Here is a 17,569-nt window from a genome sequence, read left to right on the forward strand (position 1 = left end):
TTTTACACTGCATTCGGACCCCTGGACTTTTTCCACATTTTGTTACGTTACAGCCTTATATTGAAATGTTTGCAAATGTATACAAAACAAACCTGACATTTACAAAAGTATTCAGACCCTTTACTCAGTATTGTGTTAAAGCATCATTGACAGCGATTAGAGCGATTACAGCCTCGAGTCTTCTTGGATGTGACGCTACAAGCTTGGCACGCCTGTATTTTGGGGAGTTTCTCCCATTCTTCTCTGCAGATCCTCTCAAGCTCTGTCAGGTTGGATGGGGAGCGTCGCTGCACAGCTACTTTCAGGTCTCTCCAGGGATGTTCGATCAGGTTCAAGTCCGGGCTCTGGCTGGGCCACTCAATGACATTCAGAGACCTGTCCAGAAGCCACTCCTGCGTTGTCTTGGCTGTGTGCTTAGGGTCGCTGTCATGTTGGAAGGTGAACCTTAGCCTCAGGCTGAGGTTCTGAGCGCTCTGGAGCAGGTTTTCATCAAGGATCTCTCTGTACTTTGCTCTGTTCATCTTTCCCCTCGATCCTGACTAGTCTCTCAGTCCCTGCCGCTGAAAAACATTCCCACAGCATGATGCTGCCACCACCATGCTTCACCGTAGGGATGGTGCTAGGTTTCCTACAGACATGACGCTTGGCATTCAGGCAAGAGTAATCTTGGTTTCATCAGACCAGAGAATCTTGTGTCTCATGATCTGAGAGTCCTTTAGGTGCCTTTTGGCAAACTCCAAGCGGGCTCTCATGTTCCTTTTACTGAGGAGTGGCTTCCATCTGGCCACTCTACCATAAAGGCCTGATTGGTGGAGTGCTGCAGAGATGGAGGTCGCTGTGTTCTTTGGGGACCTTCAATGCTGAGGAAATGTTTTGGTACCCTTCCCCAGATCTGTGCCTCGACACAATCCTGTCTCGGAGCTCTACGGAGAATTCCTTCAACCGCATGGCTTGGTTTTTGCTCTGACATGCACTGTCAACTGTGGGACCTAATATAGAGAGGTGTGTGCCTTTCCAAATCATGTCCAATCAATTGAATTTACCACAGGTAGACTCCAATCAAGTTGTAGAAACATCTCAAGGGTGATCAATGGAAACAGGATGCATCTGTGCTCAATTTTGTGTCTCATAGCAAAGGGTCTGAATACTTATGTAAATAAGGTATCTGTTTAAATTTTTTATACATTTGTGAAAATGTCTAAAAAACAGTTTTTGCTTTGTCATTATGAGGCATTGTGTGTAGGTTGATGAAGAAAAAGTTAGCTAAGCAGGGTTGGTCCTGGTCAGTCCCTGGATGGGAGACCAGATGCTGCTATAAGTGGTGTTGGAGTGCCAGTAGGAGGCTGACACTCTGTTTGAGTGTCTAGAGAGTCTGGTTACCTGAGAGTCTGGTTACCTGTTTGAGTGTCTAGAGAGTCTGGTTACCTGAGAGTCTGGTTACCTGTTTGAGTGTCTAGAGAGTCTGGTTACCTGAGAGTCTGGTTACCTATTTGAGTGTCTAGAGAGTCTGGTTACCTGTTTGAGTGTCTAGAGAGTCTGGTTACCTGAGAGTCTGGTTACCTGTTTGAGTGACTAGAGAGTCTGGTTACCTGTTTGAGTGTCTAGAGAGTCTGGTTACCTGAGAGTCTGGTTACCTGTTTGAGTGACTAGAGAGTCTGGTTACCTGTTTGAGTGACTAGAGAGTCTGGTTACCTGTTTGAGTGTCTAGAGAGACTGGTTACCTGTTTGAGTGACTAGAGAGTCTGGTTACCTGTTTGAGTGACTAGAGAGTCTGGTTACCTGTTTGAGTGACTAGAGAGTCTGGTTACCTGTTTGAGTGACTAGAGAGTCTGGTTACCTATTTGAGAGTCTGGTTACCTGTTTGAGTGACTAGAGAGTCTGGTTACCTGTTTGAGTGACTAGAGAGTCTGGTTACCTGTTTGAGTGTGAGGGTCTTGGCCCTCTCCTTGGATGTGCCCGTCTCCCAGACACAGATGGCAGTGCTGGTTCCCCCGGTGATGACCAGCTTGGGGTTGGGGCAGATGGCACACAGGATCTGACCCCACTCTGACAGACACTCATACACCACCACCGCCTAGAGGAGGAGAGAGGGGATTGGTTAGCCAGCGGGAAGGAGAGAGGGGATTGGTTAACCAGGGGGAAGGAGAGAGGGGATTGGTTAGCCAGCGGGAAGGAGAGAGGGGATTGGTTAACCAGGGGGAAGGAGAGAGGGGATTGGTCAGTCAGGGGAGAGGAGAGACGGGATTGGTTAGCCAGCGGGAAGGAGAGAGGGGATTGGTCAGTCAGGGGGGAGGAGAGAGGGGATTGGTTAGCCAGCAGGAAGGAGAGAGGGGATTGGTCAGTCAGGGGGGAGGAGAGAGGGGATTGGTTAGCCAGCGGGAAGGAGAGAGGGGATTGGTCAGTCAGGGGGGAAGAGAGAGGGGATTGGTTAGTCAGGGGGAAGGAGAGGGGGGATTGGTTAGTCAGGGGGAATGAGAAAGGGGAGTGGTTAGTCAGGGGGAAGGAAAAAGGGGAGTGGTTAGTCAGGGGGAAGGAGAGAGGGGAGTGGTTAGTCAGGGGGAAGGAGAGAGGGGAGTGGTTAGTCAGGGGGAAGGAGAGAGGGGATTGGTCAGTCAGGGGGAAGGAGAGAGGGGATTGGTTAGTCAGGGGGAAGGAGAGAGGGGATTGGTTGGTCAGGGGAGCAGGAGGTTAGGGAAGGGCACTGCTGCCTTAACACCAGGGGGCACTGCTGCCTTAACACCAGGGGGCACTGCTGCCTTAACACCAGGGGGCACTGCTGCCTTAACACCAGGGGGCACTGCTGCCTTAACACCAGGGGGCACTGCTGCCCCACAGGATTTAGTCTGTAGTCAAGGTTAAGTATTTTCTCCATTCCTTGCATTCTCTCCTTGTCTCCTCGTCTCCTTCTCAACTGTATTGGAGGAGAAGGTCAAAGATTACTCTCCTCTGACCTTCTTCGCCGATGGGTTTTGAGGAGGAGGAGAGGAATCAAGGAAAGACGAACTGAGATAGAGCCATAGACATTGTCAAAACAACACCACAGAAATAGAATTGAGTTGTAGAATGAATTCCATGACTGCAACATGTCTTGATTAACATGCACGCTCACGTCTGCACTGGTCCGCACTGAGACCCAGAGAACGCAGACTGACCTTGTTAGTCAGAGAGATAGTTGGCCAGTCTGCAGCTGAGGTCAGCGAGTGTGTGCTTACCTTGTCGGACTCATAGTTGGCCAGTCTGCAGGAGAGATCAGCGTAACCCCAGGCAAAGGTCTTGTTCCAGACAGGAGGTTGGAGGATTTTATTCTGCTCCACAGCCAGAATGCCCTTCTCAGTACACACGATCTGGCCCACTGGCTCCTTCAGCTCTGAAACACACACACACACACACACACACTGTTACACACACCGTCACACACACACCGTCACACACACACACTGTTACACACACACCGTCACACACACACCGTCACACACACACACACACACACACACACACACACACACACACACACACTGTTCCACACACACTGTTCCCAAACCTAATCAGTACACACTATCTGTCTGAAACCCTCTCCTCTCCTTCAATACTTTATTTGAATCCACAAATCACATTGCATTGCCCAATGAATAAAACATTCAAGCGGTCACATGGACCAATCATGGGGCCTAAAAGCACCTCTCCTTTCTAGTGCCAAGCTGCTCAGCCCAGCTGATACAGAACATTATTCTGCCAGCTGATACAGAACATTATTCTGCCAGCTGCTTTGTGTGTATGTGTGTGTGTGTATATATATACAGTGCCTTGCGAAAGTATTCGGCCCCCTTGAACTTTGCGACCTTTTGCCACATTTCAGGCTTCAAACATAAAGATATAAAACTGTATTTTTTTGTGAAGAATCAACAACAAGTGGGACACAATCATGAAGTGGAACGACATTTATTGGATATTTCAAACTTTTTTAACAAATCAAAAACTGAAAAATTGGGCGTGCAAAATTATTCAGCCCCTTTACTTTCAGTGCAGCAAACTCTCTCCAGAAGTTCAGTGAGGATCTCTGAATGATCCAATGTTGACCTAAATGCCTAATGATGATAAATGCAATCCACCTGTGTGTAATCAAGTCTCTGTATAAATGCACCTGCACTGTGATAGTCTCAGAGGTCCGTTAAAAGCGCAGGGAACACACCAGGCAGAACAAGGAACACACCAGGCAGGCAGGTCCGAGATACTGTTGTGAAGAAGTTTGGATACAAAAAGATTTCCCAAGCTTTAAACATCCCAAGGAGCACTGTGCAAGCGATAATATTGAAATGGAAGGAGTATCAGACCACTGCAAATCTACCAAGACCTGGCCGTCCCTCTAAACTTTCAGCTCATACAAGGAGAAGACTGATCAGAGATGCAGCCAAGAGGCCCATGATCACTCTGGATGAACTGCAGAGATCTACAGCTGAGGTGGGAGACTCTGTCCATAGGACAACAATCAGTCGTATATTGCACAAATCTGGCCTTTATGGAAGAGTGGCAAGAAGAAAGCCATTTCTTAAAGATATCCATAAAAAGTGTCGTTTAAAGTTTGCCACAAGCCACCTGGGAGACACACCAAACATGTGGAAGAAGGTGCTCTGGTCAGATGAAACCAAAATGGAACTTTTTGGCAGCAATGCAAAACGTCATGTTTGGCGTAAAAGCAACACAGCTCATCACCCTGAACACACCATCACCACTGTCAAACATGGTGGTGGCAGCATCATGGTTTGGTCCTGCTTTTCTTCAGCAGGGACAGGGAAGATGGTTAAAATTGATGGGAAGATGGATGGAGCCAAATACAGGACCATTCTGGAAGAAAACCTGATGGAGTCTGCAAAAGACCTAAGACTGGGACGGAGATTTGTCTTCCAACAAGACAATGATCCAAAACATAAAGCAAAATCTACAATGGAATGGTTCAAAAATAAACATATCCAGGTGTTAGAATGGCCAAGTCAAAGTCCAGACCTGAATCCAATCGAGAATCTGTGGAAAGAACTGAAAACTGCTGTTCACAAATGCTCTCCATCCAACCTCACTGAGCTCGAGCTGTTTTGCAAGGAGGAATGGGAAAAAATGTCAGTCTCTCGATGTGCAAAACTGATAGAGACATACCCCAAGCGACTTACAGCTGTAATCGCAGCAAAAGGTGGCGCTACAAAGTATTAACTTAAGGGGGCTGAATAATTTTGCACGCCCAATTTTTCAGTTTTTGATTTGTTAAAAAAGTTTGAAATATCCAATAAATGTCGTTCCACTTCATGATTGTGTCCCACTTGTTGTTGATTCTTCACAAAAAAATACAGTTTTATATCTTTATGTTTGAAGCCTGAAATGTGGCAAAAGGTTGCAAAGTTCAAGGGGGCCGAATACTTTCGCAAGGCACTGTATATATATATATGTGTGTGTGTGTGTGTATGAGAGAGTGTGTGTGAGAGAGTGTGTGTGTGTGTGTCTCTGTATATATATATATATATATGTGTGTGTGTCTGTATATATATATGTGTGTGTGAGAGTGTGTGTGTGTGTGAGAGTGTGTATGAGAGTGTGTGTGTGTGTGTGTGTGCGTGAGAGTGCATGCCTGTCCTACCTTTGACGGGGGCTAGCGAGGGTCTGAGATTGTCCAGATGATGGAAGAAGATCTTGTCAGTGGTCGTGGAGAGAGAGACGGGCACGCCCCCCGCCATCTCCCCGTTAGACCTACTACGTACACGCTTCGGAGGGTGGGGCTTCTTAAACAACTGGGAAGAGACCGATAAAAACACGAGATCAGACTCATTCAATAAATAAAAAAATTTAAAAAACTCTCTGTAGAATACATTCTCTGTGAAGCATCAGTACCAATCTGGTCGACCTCTAATCAGTACCAATCTGGTCGACCTCTAATCAGTACCAATCTGGTTTGACCTCTAATCAGTACCAATCTGGTCGACCTCTAATCAGTACCAATCTGGTCGACTTCTAATCAGTACCAATCTGGTTTGACTTCTAATCAGTACCAATCTGGTCGACCTCTAATCAGTACCAATCTGGTCGACCTCTAGTCAGTACCAATCTGGTTTGACCTCTAATCAGTACCAATCTGGTCGACCTCTAATCAGTACCAATCTGGTTTGACCTCTAATCAGTAACAATCTGGTCGACCTCTAATCAGTACCAATCTGGTCGACCTCTAATCAGTACCAATCTGGTCGACCTCTAATCAGTACCAATCTGGTCGACCTCTAATCAGTACCAATCTGGTTTGACCTCTAATCAGTACCAATCTGGTCGACCTCTAATCAGTACCAATCTGGTCGACCTCTAATCAGTACCAATCTGGTCGACCTCTAATCAGTACCAATCTGGTCGACCTCTAATCAGTACCAATCTGGTCGTCCTCTAATCAGTACCAATCTGGTCGAACTCTAATCAGTACCAATCTGGTCGACCTCTAATCAGTACCAATCTGGTCGACCTCTAATCAGTACCAATCTGGTTCGACCTCTAATCAGTACCAATCTGGTCGACCTCTAATCAGTACCAATCTGGTTTGACCTCTAATCAGTACCAATCTGGTCGACCTCTAATCAGTACCAATCTGGTTCGACCTCTAATCAGTACCAATCTGGTCGACCTCTAATCAGTACCAATCTGGTTTGACCTCTAATCAGTACCAATCTGGTTTGACCTCTAATCAGTACCAATCTGGTCGACCTCTAATCAGTACCAATCTGGTTTGACCTCTAATCAGTACCAATCTGGTCGACCTCTAATCAGTACCAATCTGGTTTGACCTCTAATCAGTACCAATCTGGTTTGACCTCTAATCAGTACCAATCTGGTTTGACCTCTAATCAGTACCAATCTGGTTTGACCTCTAATCAGTACCAATCTGGTCGACCTCTAATCAGTACCAATCTGGTCGACCTCTAATCAGTACCAATCTGGTTTGACCTCTAATCAGTACCAATCTGGTCGACCTCTAATCAGTACCAATCTGGTTTGACCTCTAATCAGTACCAATCTGGTCGACCTCTAATCAGTACCAATCTGGTTTGACCTCTAATCAGTACCAATCTGGTCGACCTCTAATCAGTACCAATCTGGTTTGACCTCTAATCAGTACCAATCTGGTCGACCTCTAATCAGTACCAATCTGGTCGACCTCTAATCAGTACCAATCTGGTTCGACCTCTAATCAGTACCAATCTGGTCGACCTCTAATCAGTACCAATCTGGTTTGACCTCTAATCAGTACCAATCTGGTCGACCTCTAATCAGTACCAATCTGGTTCGACCTCTAATCAGTACCAATCTGGTCGACCTCTAATCAGTACCAATCTGGTCGACCTCTAATCAGTACCAATCTGGTCGACCTCTAATCAGTACCAATCTGGTTCGACCTCTAATCAGTACCAATCTGGTTTGACCTCTAATCAGTACCAATCTGGTCGACCTCTAATCAGTACCAATCTGGTTTGACCTCTAATCAGTACCAATCTGGTCGACCTCTAATCAGTACCAATCTGGTTCGACCTCTAATCAGTACCAATCTGGTTTGACCTCTAATCAGTACCAATCTGGTCGACCTCTAATCAGTACCAATCTGGTCGACTTCTAATCAGTACCAATCTGGTCGACTTCTAATCAGTACCAATCTGGTCGACCTCTAATCAGTACCAATCTGGTTTGACCTCTAATCAGTACCAATCTGGTTTGACCTCTAATCAGTACCAATCTGGTCGACCTCTAATCAGTACCAATCTGGTTCGACCTCTAATCAGTACCAATCTGGTCGACCTCTAATCAGTACCAATCTGGTCGACCTCTAATCAGTACCAATCTGGTCGACCTCTAATCAGTACCAATCTGGTTCGACCTCTAATCAGTACCAATCTGGTCGACCTCTAATCAGTACCAATCTGGTTTGACCTCTAATCAGTACCAATCTGGTCGACCTCTAATCAGTACCAATCTGGTTCGACCTCTAATCAGTACCAATCTGGTTTGACCTCTAATCAGTACCAATCTGGTCGACCTCTAATCAGTACCAATCTGGTCGACTTCTAATCAGTAACAATCTGGTCGACTTCTAATCAGTAACAATCTGGTCGACTTCTAATCAGTACCAATCTGGTCGACCTCTAATCAGTACAGAATACCGGTAACCACTGTAATGTCACAGAATACCGATTCTACTGTAACATCACAGAATACCGGTAATGTCACAGAATACCGGTTCCACGGTAATGTCACAGAATACCGGTAATGTCACAGAATACCGGTAACCACTGTAACGCCACAGAATACCGGTAACCACTGTAACATCACAGAATACCGGTAATGTCACAGAATACCGGTTCCACGGTAATGTCACAGAATACCGGTAATGTCACAGAATACCGGTAACCACTGTAACGTCACAGAATACCGGTAATGTCACAGAATACCGGTTCCACTGTAATGTCACAGAATACCGGTAACCACTGTAACGTCACAGAATACCGGTAACCACTGTAACGTCACAGAATACCGGTAACGTCACAGAATACCGGTAATGTCACAGAATACAGGTAATGTCACAGAATACCGGTAATGTCACAGAATACCGGTTCCACGGTAATGTCACAGAATACCGGTAATGTCACAGAATACCGGTAACCACTGTAACGCCACAGAATACCGGTAACCACTGTAACGTCACAGAATACCGGTAACCACTGTAACGTCACAGAATACCGGTAATGTCACAGAATTCCGGTTCCACGGTAATGTCACAGAATACCGGTAATGTCACAGAATACCGGTTCCACGGTAATGTCACAGAATACCGGTAATGTCACAGAATACCGGTAACCACTGTAACGCCACAGAATACCGGTAACCACTGTAACATCACAGAATACCGGTAATGTCACAGAATACCGGTTCCACGGTAATGTCACAGAATACCGGTAATGTCACAGAATACCGGTAACCACTGTAACGTCACAGAATACCGGTAATGTCACAGAATACCGGTTCCACTGTAATGTCACAGAATACCGGTAACCACTGTAACGTCACAGAATACCGGTAACCACTGTAACGTCACAGAATACCGGTAACGTCACAGAATACCGGTAATGTCACAGAATACAGGTAATGTCACAGAATACCGGTAATGTCACAGAATACCGGTTCCACGGTAATGTCACAGAATACCGGTAATGTCACAGAATACCGGTAACCACTGTAACGCCACAGAATACCGGTAACCACTGTAACGTCACAGAATACCGGTAACCACTGTAACGTCACAGAATACCGGTAATGTCACAGAATTCCGGTTCCACGGTAATGTCACAGAATACCGGTAATGTCACAGAATACCGGTTCCACTGTAATGTCACAGAATACCGGTAACCACTGTAACGCCACAGAATACCGGTAACCACTGTAACGTCACAGAATACCGGTAACCACTGTAACGTCACAGAATACCGGTAACCACTGTAACGTCACAGAATACCGGTAATGTCACAGAATACCGGTAATGTCACAGAATACCGGTAATGTCACAGAATACCGGTAACCACAGTAACGTCACAGAATACCGGTAACCACAGTAATGTCACAGAATACCGGTAACCACAGTAATGTCACAGAATACCGGTAACGTCACAGAATACCGGTAATGTCACAGAATACCGGTAATGTCACAGAATACCGGTAATGTCACAGAATACCGGTAACCACTGTAATGTCACAGAATACCGGTAACCACTGTAAATGTCACATAATACCGGTAATGTCACAGAATACCGGTACTGTCACAGAATACCGGTTCCACTGTAATGTCACAGAATACCGGTAATGTCACAGAATACCGGTAACCACGGTAATGTCACAGAATACCGGTAACCACTGTAATGTCACAGAATACCAGTAACCACTGTAACGTCACAGAATACCGGTAACCACTGTAACGTCACAGAATACCGGTAACCACTGTAACGTCACAGAATACCGGTAACCACTGTAACGTCACAGAATACCGGTAACCACTGTAACGTCACAGAATACCGGTAACCACTGTAACGTCACAGAATACCAGTAACCACTGTAACGTCACAGAATACCGGTAACCACTGTAACGTCACAGAATACCGGTAACCACTGTAACGTCACAGAATACCGGTAACCACTGTAACGTCACAGAATACCGATTCCACTGTAATGTCACAGAATACCGGTTCCACTGTAATGTCACAGAATACCGGTAACCACTGTAATGTCACAGAATACCGGTAATGTCACAGAATACCGGTTCCACGGTAATGTCACAGAATACCGGTAATGTCACAGAATACCGGTAACCACTGTAACGCCACAGAATACCGGTAACCACTGTAACGTCACAGAATACCGGTAACCACTGTAACGTCACAGAATACCGGTAATGTCACAGAATTCCGGTTCCACGGTAATGTCACAGAATACCGGTAATGTCACAGAATACCGGTTCCACTGTAATGTCACAGAATACCGGTAACCACTGTAACGCCACAGAATACCGGTAACCACTGTAACGTCACAGAATACCGGTAACCACTGTAACGTCACAGAATACCGGTAACCACTGTAACGTCACAGAATACCGGTAATGTCACAGAATACCGGTAATGTCACAGAATACCGGTAATGTCACAGAATACCGGTAACCACAGTAACGTCACAGAATACCGGTAACCACAGTAATGTCACAGAATACCGGTAACCACAGTAATGTCACAGAATACCGGTAACGTCACAGAATACCGGTAATGTCACAGAATACCGGTAATGTCACAGAATACCGGTAATGTCACAGAATACCGGTAACCACTGTAATGTCACAGAATACCGGTAACCACTGTAAATGTCACATAATACCGGTAATGTCACAGAATACCGGTACTGTCACAGAATACCGGTTCCACTGTAATGTCACAGAATACCGGTAATGTCACAGAATACCGGTAACCACGGTAATGTCACAGAATACCGGTAACCACTGTAATGTCACAGAATACCAGTAACCACTGTAACGTCACAGAATACCGGTAACCACTGTAACGTCACAGAATACCGGTAACCACTGTAACGTCACAGAATACCGGTAACCACTGTAACGTCACAGAATACCGGTAACCACTGTAACGTCACAGAATACCGGTAACCACTGTAACGTCACAGAATACCAGTAACCACTGTAACGTCACAGAATACCGGTAACCACTGTAACGTCACAGAATACCGGTAACCACTGTAACGTCACAGAATACCGGTAACCACTGTAACGTCACAGAATACCGATTCCACTGTAATGTCACAGAATACCGGTTCCACTGTAATGTCACAGAATACCGGTAACCACTGTAATGTCACAGAATACCGGTAACCACTGTAATGTCACAGAATACCGGTAATGTCACAGAATACCGGTAACCACTGTAAATGTCACAGAATACCGGTAACCACTGAAATGTCACAGAATACCGGTAACCCTCCCCTACCAGCCCTCACTCACCTGCTCTGTCCCCTACCAACCCTCACTCACCTGCTCTGTCCCCTACCAGCCCTCACTCACCTGCTCTGTCCCCTACCAGCCCTCACTCACCTGCTCTCTGTCCCCTACCAGCCCTCACTCACCTGCTCTGTCCCCTACCAGCCCTCACTCACCTGCTCTGTCCCCTACCAGCCCTCACTCACCTGCTCTGTCCCCTACCAGCCCTCACTCACCTGCTCTGTCCCCTTCCACCCCTCACTCACCTGCTCTGTCCCCTACCAGCCCTCACTCACCTGCTCTGTCCCCTACCAGCCCTCACTCACCTGCTCTGTCCCCTACCAGCCCTCACTCACCTGCTCTGTCCCCTACCACCCCTCACTCACCTGCTCTGTCCCCTACCAGCCCTCACTCACCTGCTCTCTGTCCCCTACCAGCCCTCACTCACCTGCTCTGTCCCCTACCAGCCCTCACTCACCTGCTCTGTCCCCTACCAGCCCTCACTCACCTGCTCTGTCCCCTACCAGCCCTCACTAACCTGCTCGGTCCCCTACCAGCCCTCACTCACCTGCTCGGTCCCCTACCAGCCCTCACTCACCTGCTCTGTCCCCTACCAGCCCTCACTCACCTGCTCTGTCCCCTCTTCATATCCCCTACCAGCCCTCACTCACCTGCTCTGTCCCCTCTTCACATCCCCTACCAGCCCTCACTCACCTGCTCTGTCCCCTCTTCACATCCCCTACCAGCCCTCACTCACCTGCTCTGTCCCCTACCAGCCCTCACTCACCTTCTCTGTCCCCTACCAGCCCTCACTCACCTGCTCTGTCCCCTACCAGCCCTCACTCACCTGCTCTCTGTCCCCTACCAGCCCTCACTCACCTGCTCTGTCCCCTACCAGCCCTCACTCACCTGCTCTGTCCCCTACCACCCCTCACTCACCTGCTCTGTCCCCTTCCACCCCTCACTCACCTGCTCTGTCCCCTTCCACCCCTCACTCACCTGCTCTGTCCCCTTCCACCCCTCACTCACCTGCTCTGTCCCCTTCCACCCCTCACTCACCTGCTCTGTCCCCTACCAGCCCTCACTCACCTGCTCTGTCCCCTATCAGCCCTCACTCACCTGCTCTGTCCCCTTCCACCCCTCACTCACCTGCTCTGTCCCCTACCAGCCCTCACTCACCTGCTCTGTCCCCTCTTCACATCCCCTACCAGCCCTCACTCACCTGCTCTGTCCCCTACCACCCCTCACTCACCTGCTCTGTCCCCTACCAGCCCTCACTCACCTGCTCTGTCCCCTACCAGCCCTCACTCACCTGCTCTGTCCCCTACCAGCCCTCACTCACCTGCTCTGTCCCCTACCACCCCTCACTCACCTGCTCTGTCCCCTACCAGCCCTCACTCACCTGCTCTGTCCCCTACCACCCCTCACTCACCTGCTCTGTCCCCTACCACCCCTCACTCACCTGCTCTGTCCCCTTCCACCCCTCACTCACCTGCTCTGTCCCCTACCAGCCCTCACTCACCTGCTCTGTCCCCTACCAGCCCTCACTCACCTGCTCTGTATATTGTTATATGTTAATATGACACCTGTCTTATATTGGTATATTGTTATATGTTAATATGATACCTGTTTGGGGATTTGTCCGAAGTTGTTGATGAACCCGATGGTGGCGGTCTCCTTGAGGGGGTCGTTGATGTTGTAGATGTCCACCTGGCCCTCGTAGAACAGGTGGTGGAACACATTGACCGCCTCCACCGCAGGAGGACCCTGCTGCTTGAAGCCAAAGATCAGGTCGATCCATTCATGGAGGTGGGACGATACGTAGTCACACTCCAGAGCCTAGAGACAGACACACAGTAGAGGTTGGGGCGCCAGCCTACATCGCCAGGCTTCCTCACGTTTGTTTGAGTAACGAACGAGACTTGGAGGGACGACATCGTCAGACTATGTTGGCGTATACTGTACAACACAGTTGTCTTACCTCCAGACACACCTATACAGTAGATTGGTACCCACCTGTCGATGGACTCTGATGAACTCTCGGGGGTCTCCCTTGGCCCATGGAGGCAGAAGGACGTCTCCTAGTCGAATCCCATTCTGTTTGGCACCTGTTAAAACATTAACCACACATCAAGGCAACTCATTTTTTAAAACAATTTTCTAAACGTGTTACTACTAAGTGTTAGCAAGATCTATTGTGAGAGAGAAGGAGACGGAGAGATAGAAAGAGACATACAGAAAGAGAAACAAAAAACAAAAGAGAGATAGCAGAGAACGGAGCTAGAGTCCTGATGTATCTAGGTCAGAGTTGAGAGAGAGATAGCAGAGAACAGAGCCTGATGTCCTGATGTATCTAGGTCAGAGTTGAGAGAGAGATAGCAGAGAACAGAGCTAGAGTCCTGATGTACCTAGGTCAGAGTTGAGAGAGAGATAGCAGAGAACAGAGCTAGAGTCCTGATGTACTAAGGTCAGAGTTGAGAGAGAGATAGCAGAGAACAGAGCTAGAGTCCTGATGTATCTAGGTCAGAGTTGAGAGAGAGATAGCAGAGAACCGAGCTAGAGTCCTGATGTATCTAGGTCAGAGTTGAGAGAGAGAGAGATAGCAGAGAACCGAGCTAGAGTCCTGATGTACTAAGGTCAGAGTTGAGAGAGAGATAGCAGAGAACAGAGCTAGAGTCCTGATGTATCTAGGTCAGAGTTGAGAGAGATAGCAGAGAACAGAGCCTGATGTCCTGATGTATCTAGGTCAGAGTTGAGAGAGAGATAGCAGAGAACAGAGCTAGAGTCCTGATATACTAAGGTCAGAGTTGAGAGAGAGATAGCAGAGAACAGAGCTAGAGTCCTGATGTATCTAGGTCAGAGTTGAGAGAGAGATAGCAGAGAACAGAGCTAGAGTCCTGATGTACTAAGGTCAGAGTTGAGAGAGAGATAGCAGAGAACAGAGCTAGAGTCCTGATGTACTAAGGTCAGAGTTGAGAGAGAGATAGCAGAGAACAGAGCTAGAGTCCTGATGTACTAAGGTCAGAGTTGAGAGAGAGATAGCAGAGAACAGAGCTAGAGTCCTGATGTATCTAGGTCAGAGTTGAGAGATAGCAGAGAACAGAGCTAGAGTCCTGATGTATCTAGGTCAGAGTTGAGAGCGAGAGATAGCAGAGAACAGAGCTAGAGTCCTGATGTACTAAGGTCAGAGTTGAGAGAGAGATAGCAGAGAACAGAGCTAGAGTCCTGATGTACTAAGGTCAGAGTTGAGAGAGAGATAGCAGAGAACAGAGCTAGAGTCCTGATGTACTAAGGTCAGAGTTGAGAGAGAGATAGCAGAGAACAGAGCTAGAGTCCTGATGTACTAAGGTCAGAGTTGAGAGAGAGATAGCAGAGAACAGAGCTAGAGTCCTGATGTACTAAGGTCAGAGTTGAGAGAGAGATAGCAGAGAACAGAGCTAGAGTCCTGATGTACTAAGGTCAGAGTTGAGAGAGAGATAGCAGAGAACAGAGCTAGAGTCCTGATGTACCTAGGTCAGAGTTGAGAGAGAGATAGCAGAGAACAGAGCTAGAGTCCTGATGTACTAAGGTCAGAGTTGAGAGATAGCAGAGAACAGAGCTAGAGTCCTGATGTACTAAGGTCAGAGTTGAGAGAGAGATAGCAGAGAACAGAGCTAGAGTCCTGATGTATCTAGGTCAGAGTTGAGAGAGAGATAGCAGAGAACAGAGCTAGAGTCCTGATGTATCTAGGTCAGAGTTGAGAGAGAGAGATAGCAGAGAACAGAGCTAGAGTCCTGATGTATCTAGGTCAGAGTTGAGAGAGATAGATAGCAGAGAACAGAGCTAGAGTCCTGATGTATCTAGGTCAGAGTTGAGAGAGAGATAGCAGAGAACAGAGCTAGAGTCCTGATGTACTAAGGTCAGAGTTGAGAGAGAGATAGCAGAGAACAGAGCTAGAGTCCTGATGTATCTAGGTCAGAGTTGAGAGATAGCAGAGAACAGAGCTAGAGTCCTGATGTACTAAGGTCAGAGTTGAGAGAGAGATGGCAGAGAACAGAGCTAGAGTCCTGATGTATCTAGGTCAGAGTTGAGAGAGAGATAGCAGAGAACAGAGCTAGAGTCCTGATGTATCTAGGTCAGAGTTGAGAGAGAGAGATAGCAGAGAACAGAGCTAGAGTCCTGATGTACTAAGGTCAGAGTTGAGAGAGAGATAGCAGAGAACAGAGCTAGAGTCCTGATGTACTAAGGTCAGAGTTGAGAGAGAGATAGCAGAGAACAGAGCTAGAGTCCTGATGTACTAAGGTCAGAGTTGAGAGAGAGATAGCAGAGAACAGAGCTAGAGTCCTGATGTACTAAGGTCAGAGTTGAGAGAGAGATAGCAGATAACAGAGCTAGAGTCCTGATGTACTAAGGTCAGAGTTGAGAGAGAGATAGCAGAGAACAGAGCTAGAGTCCTGGTGTACTAAGGTCAGAGTTGAAAGAGAGATAGCAGAGAACAGAGCTATAGTCCTGATGTACTAAGGTCAGAGTTGAGAGAGAGATAGCAGAGAACAGAGCTAGAGTCCTGATGTACTAAGGTCAGAGTTGAAAGAGAGATAGCAGAGAACAGAGCTAGAGTCCTGATGTACTAAGGTCAGAGTTGAGAGAGAGATAGCAGAGAACAGAGCTAGAGTCCTGATGTACTAAGGTCAGAGTTGAGAGAGAGATAGCAGAGAACAGAGCTAGAGTCCTGATGTATCTAGGTCAGAGTTGAGAGATAACAAAGAACAGAGCTAGAGTCCTGATGTATCTAGGTCAGAGTTGAGAGAGAAGAGACAGACTGACTGACTTACAGTGCAAGGTATTCAGGCTCCTTGACATTTTCCACATTTTGTTATGTTACAGCCTTATTCTAAAATGGATTAAATAAATGTTTTCATCAATCTACACAGAATACCCCATAATGACAAAGTGAAAACAGCTTGCAAGTTTCCCCCCTTTTTCCTCCAAACATAACGATGGTCATTATGGCCAAACAGTTCTATTTTTGTTTCCTCAGACCAGAGGCCATTTCTCCAAAAAGTACGATCTTTGTCTCCATGTGCAGTTGCAAACCATAGTCTGGCTTTTTTATGGTGGTTTTGGAGCAGTGCCTTCTTCCTTGCTGAGCGGCCTTTCAGGTTATGTCGATATAGGACTCGTTTTACTGTGGATATAGATACTTTTGTACCGGTTTCCTCCAGCATCTTCACAAGGTCCTTTGCTGTTGTTCTGTTATTGATTTGCACTTTTCACATCAAAGTACATTCATCTCTAGGAGACAGAACCCGTCTCCTTCCTGAGCGGTATGACGGCTGCGTGGTCCCATGGTGTTTATACTTGCGTACTAATGTTTGTACAGATGAATGTGGTACCTTCAGGCGTTTGGAAATTGCTTAACCAGACTTGTGGAGGTCTACAATTATTTTTCTGAGGTCTTGGCTGATTTCTTTTGAATTTCCCATGACGTCTAGCAGAGGCACAGAGTTTGAAGATAGGCCTTGAAATACACCCACAGGTACACCTCCAATTGACTCAAATGATGTCAATTAGACTATCAAAAGCTTCTAAAGCCATGACATCATTTTCTGGGATTTTCCAAGCTGTGTAAATGCACAGTCAACTTAGTGTATGTAAACTTCTGACCCACTGGAATTGTGATACAGTGAATTATAAGTGAAATAATCTGTCTGTAAACAATTGTTGGAAATATTACTTGTGTCATGCACAAAGTAGATGTCCTAACCGACTTGCCAAAACTATAGTTTGTTAACAAGAAATTTGTAGAGTGGTTGAAAAACGATTTTTAATGACTCAAACCTAAGTTTATGTAAACTTCCGAACTTCAACTGTATGTTTTCAGACCCTTTGCTATGAGACTCGAAATTGAGCTCAGGTGCATCCTGTTTACATTGATCATTCTTGAGATGTTTCCATAACTTGATTGGAGTCCACCTGTGGTAAATTCAATTGGATATGAGGTCAAAGGAATTGTCCGTAGAGCTCCGAGACAGGAATGTGTCGAGGCAC

General features: G+C 46.8%; 1 protein-coding gene across 2 annotated transcripts in view; it reads right to left on the minus strand.

Annotated features, from left to right (window-relative positions):
• Positions 1–17,569, minus strand: part of wdfy3 (WD repeat and FYVE domain containing 3) — a 247,936-nt gene that overhangs the window by 13,751 nt on the left and 216,616 nt on the right. For both annotated transcript variants that reach the window (XM_090191254.1, XM_090191253.1), the window contains exons 58-62: positions 13,559–13,650; positions 13,169–13,381; positions 5,624–5,774; positions 3,213–3,367; positions 1,916–2,074 (exon numbers count right to left, since the gene is read on the minus strand). In XM_090191254.1, the coding sequence (XP_090047380.1) occupies positions 1,916–2,074; positions 3,213–3,367; positions 5,624–5,774; positions 13,169–13,381; positions 13,559–13,650 (770 nt within the window). The remainder of the gene's footprint in view (positions 1–1,915; positions 2,075–3,212; positions 3,368–5,623; positions 5,775–13,168; positions 13,382–13,558; positions 13,651–17,569) is intronic.

This window comes from Oncorhynchus mykiss, chromosome 11, assembly GCF_057628025.1.
Source record: "Oncorhynchus mykiss isolate SJ-2025 chromosome 11, ASM5762802v1, whole genome shotgun sequence".
Taxonomy (NCBI): domain Eukaryota; kingdom Metazoa; phylum Chordata; class Actinopteri; order Salmoniformes; family Salmonidae; genus Oncorhynchus; species Oncorhynchus mykiss.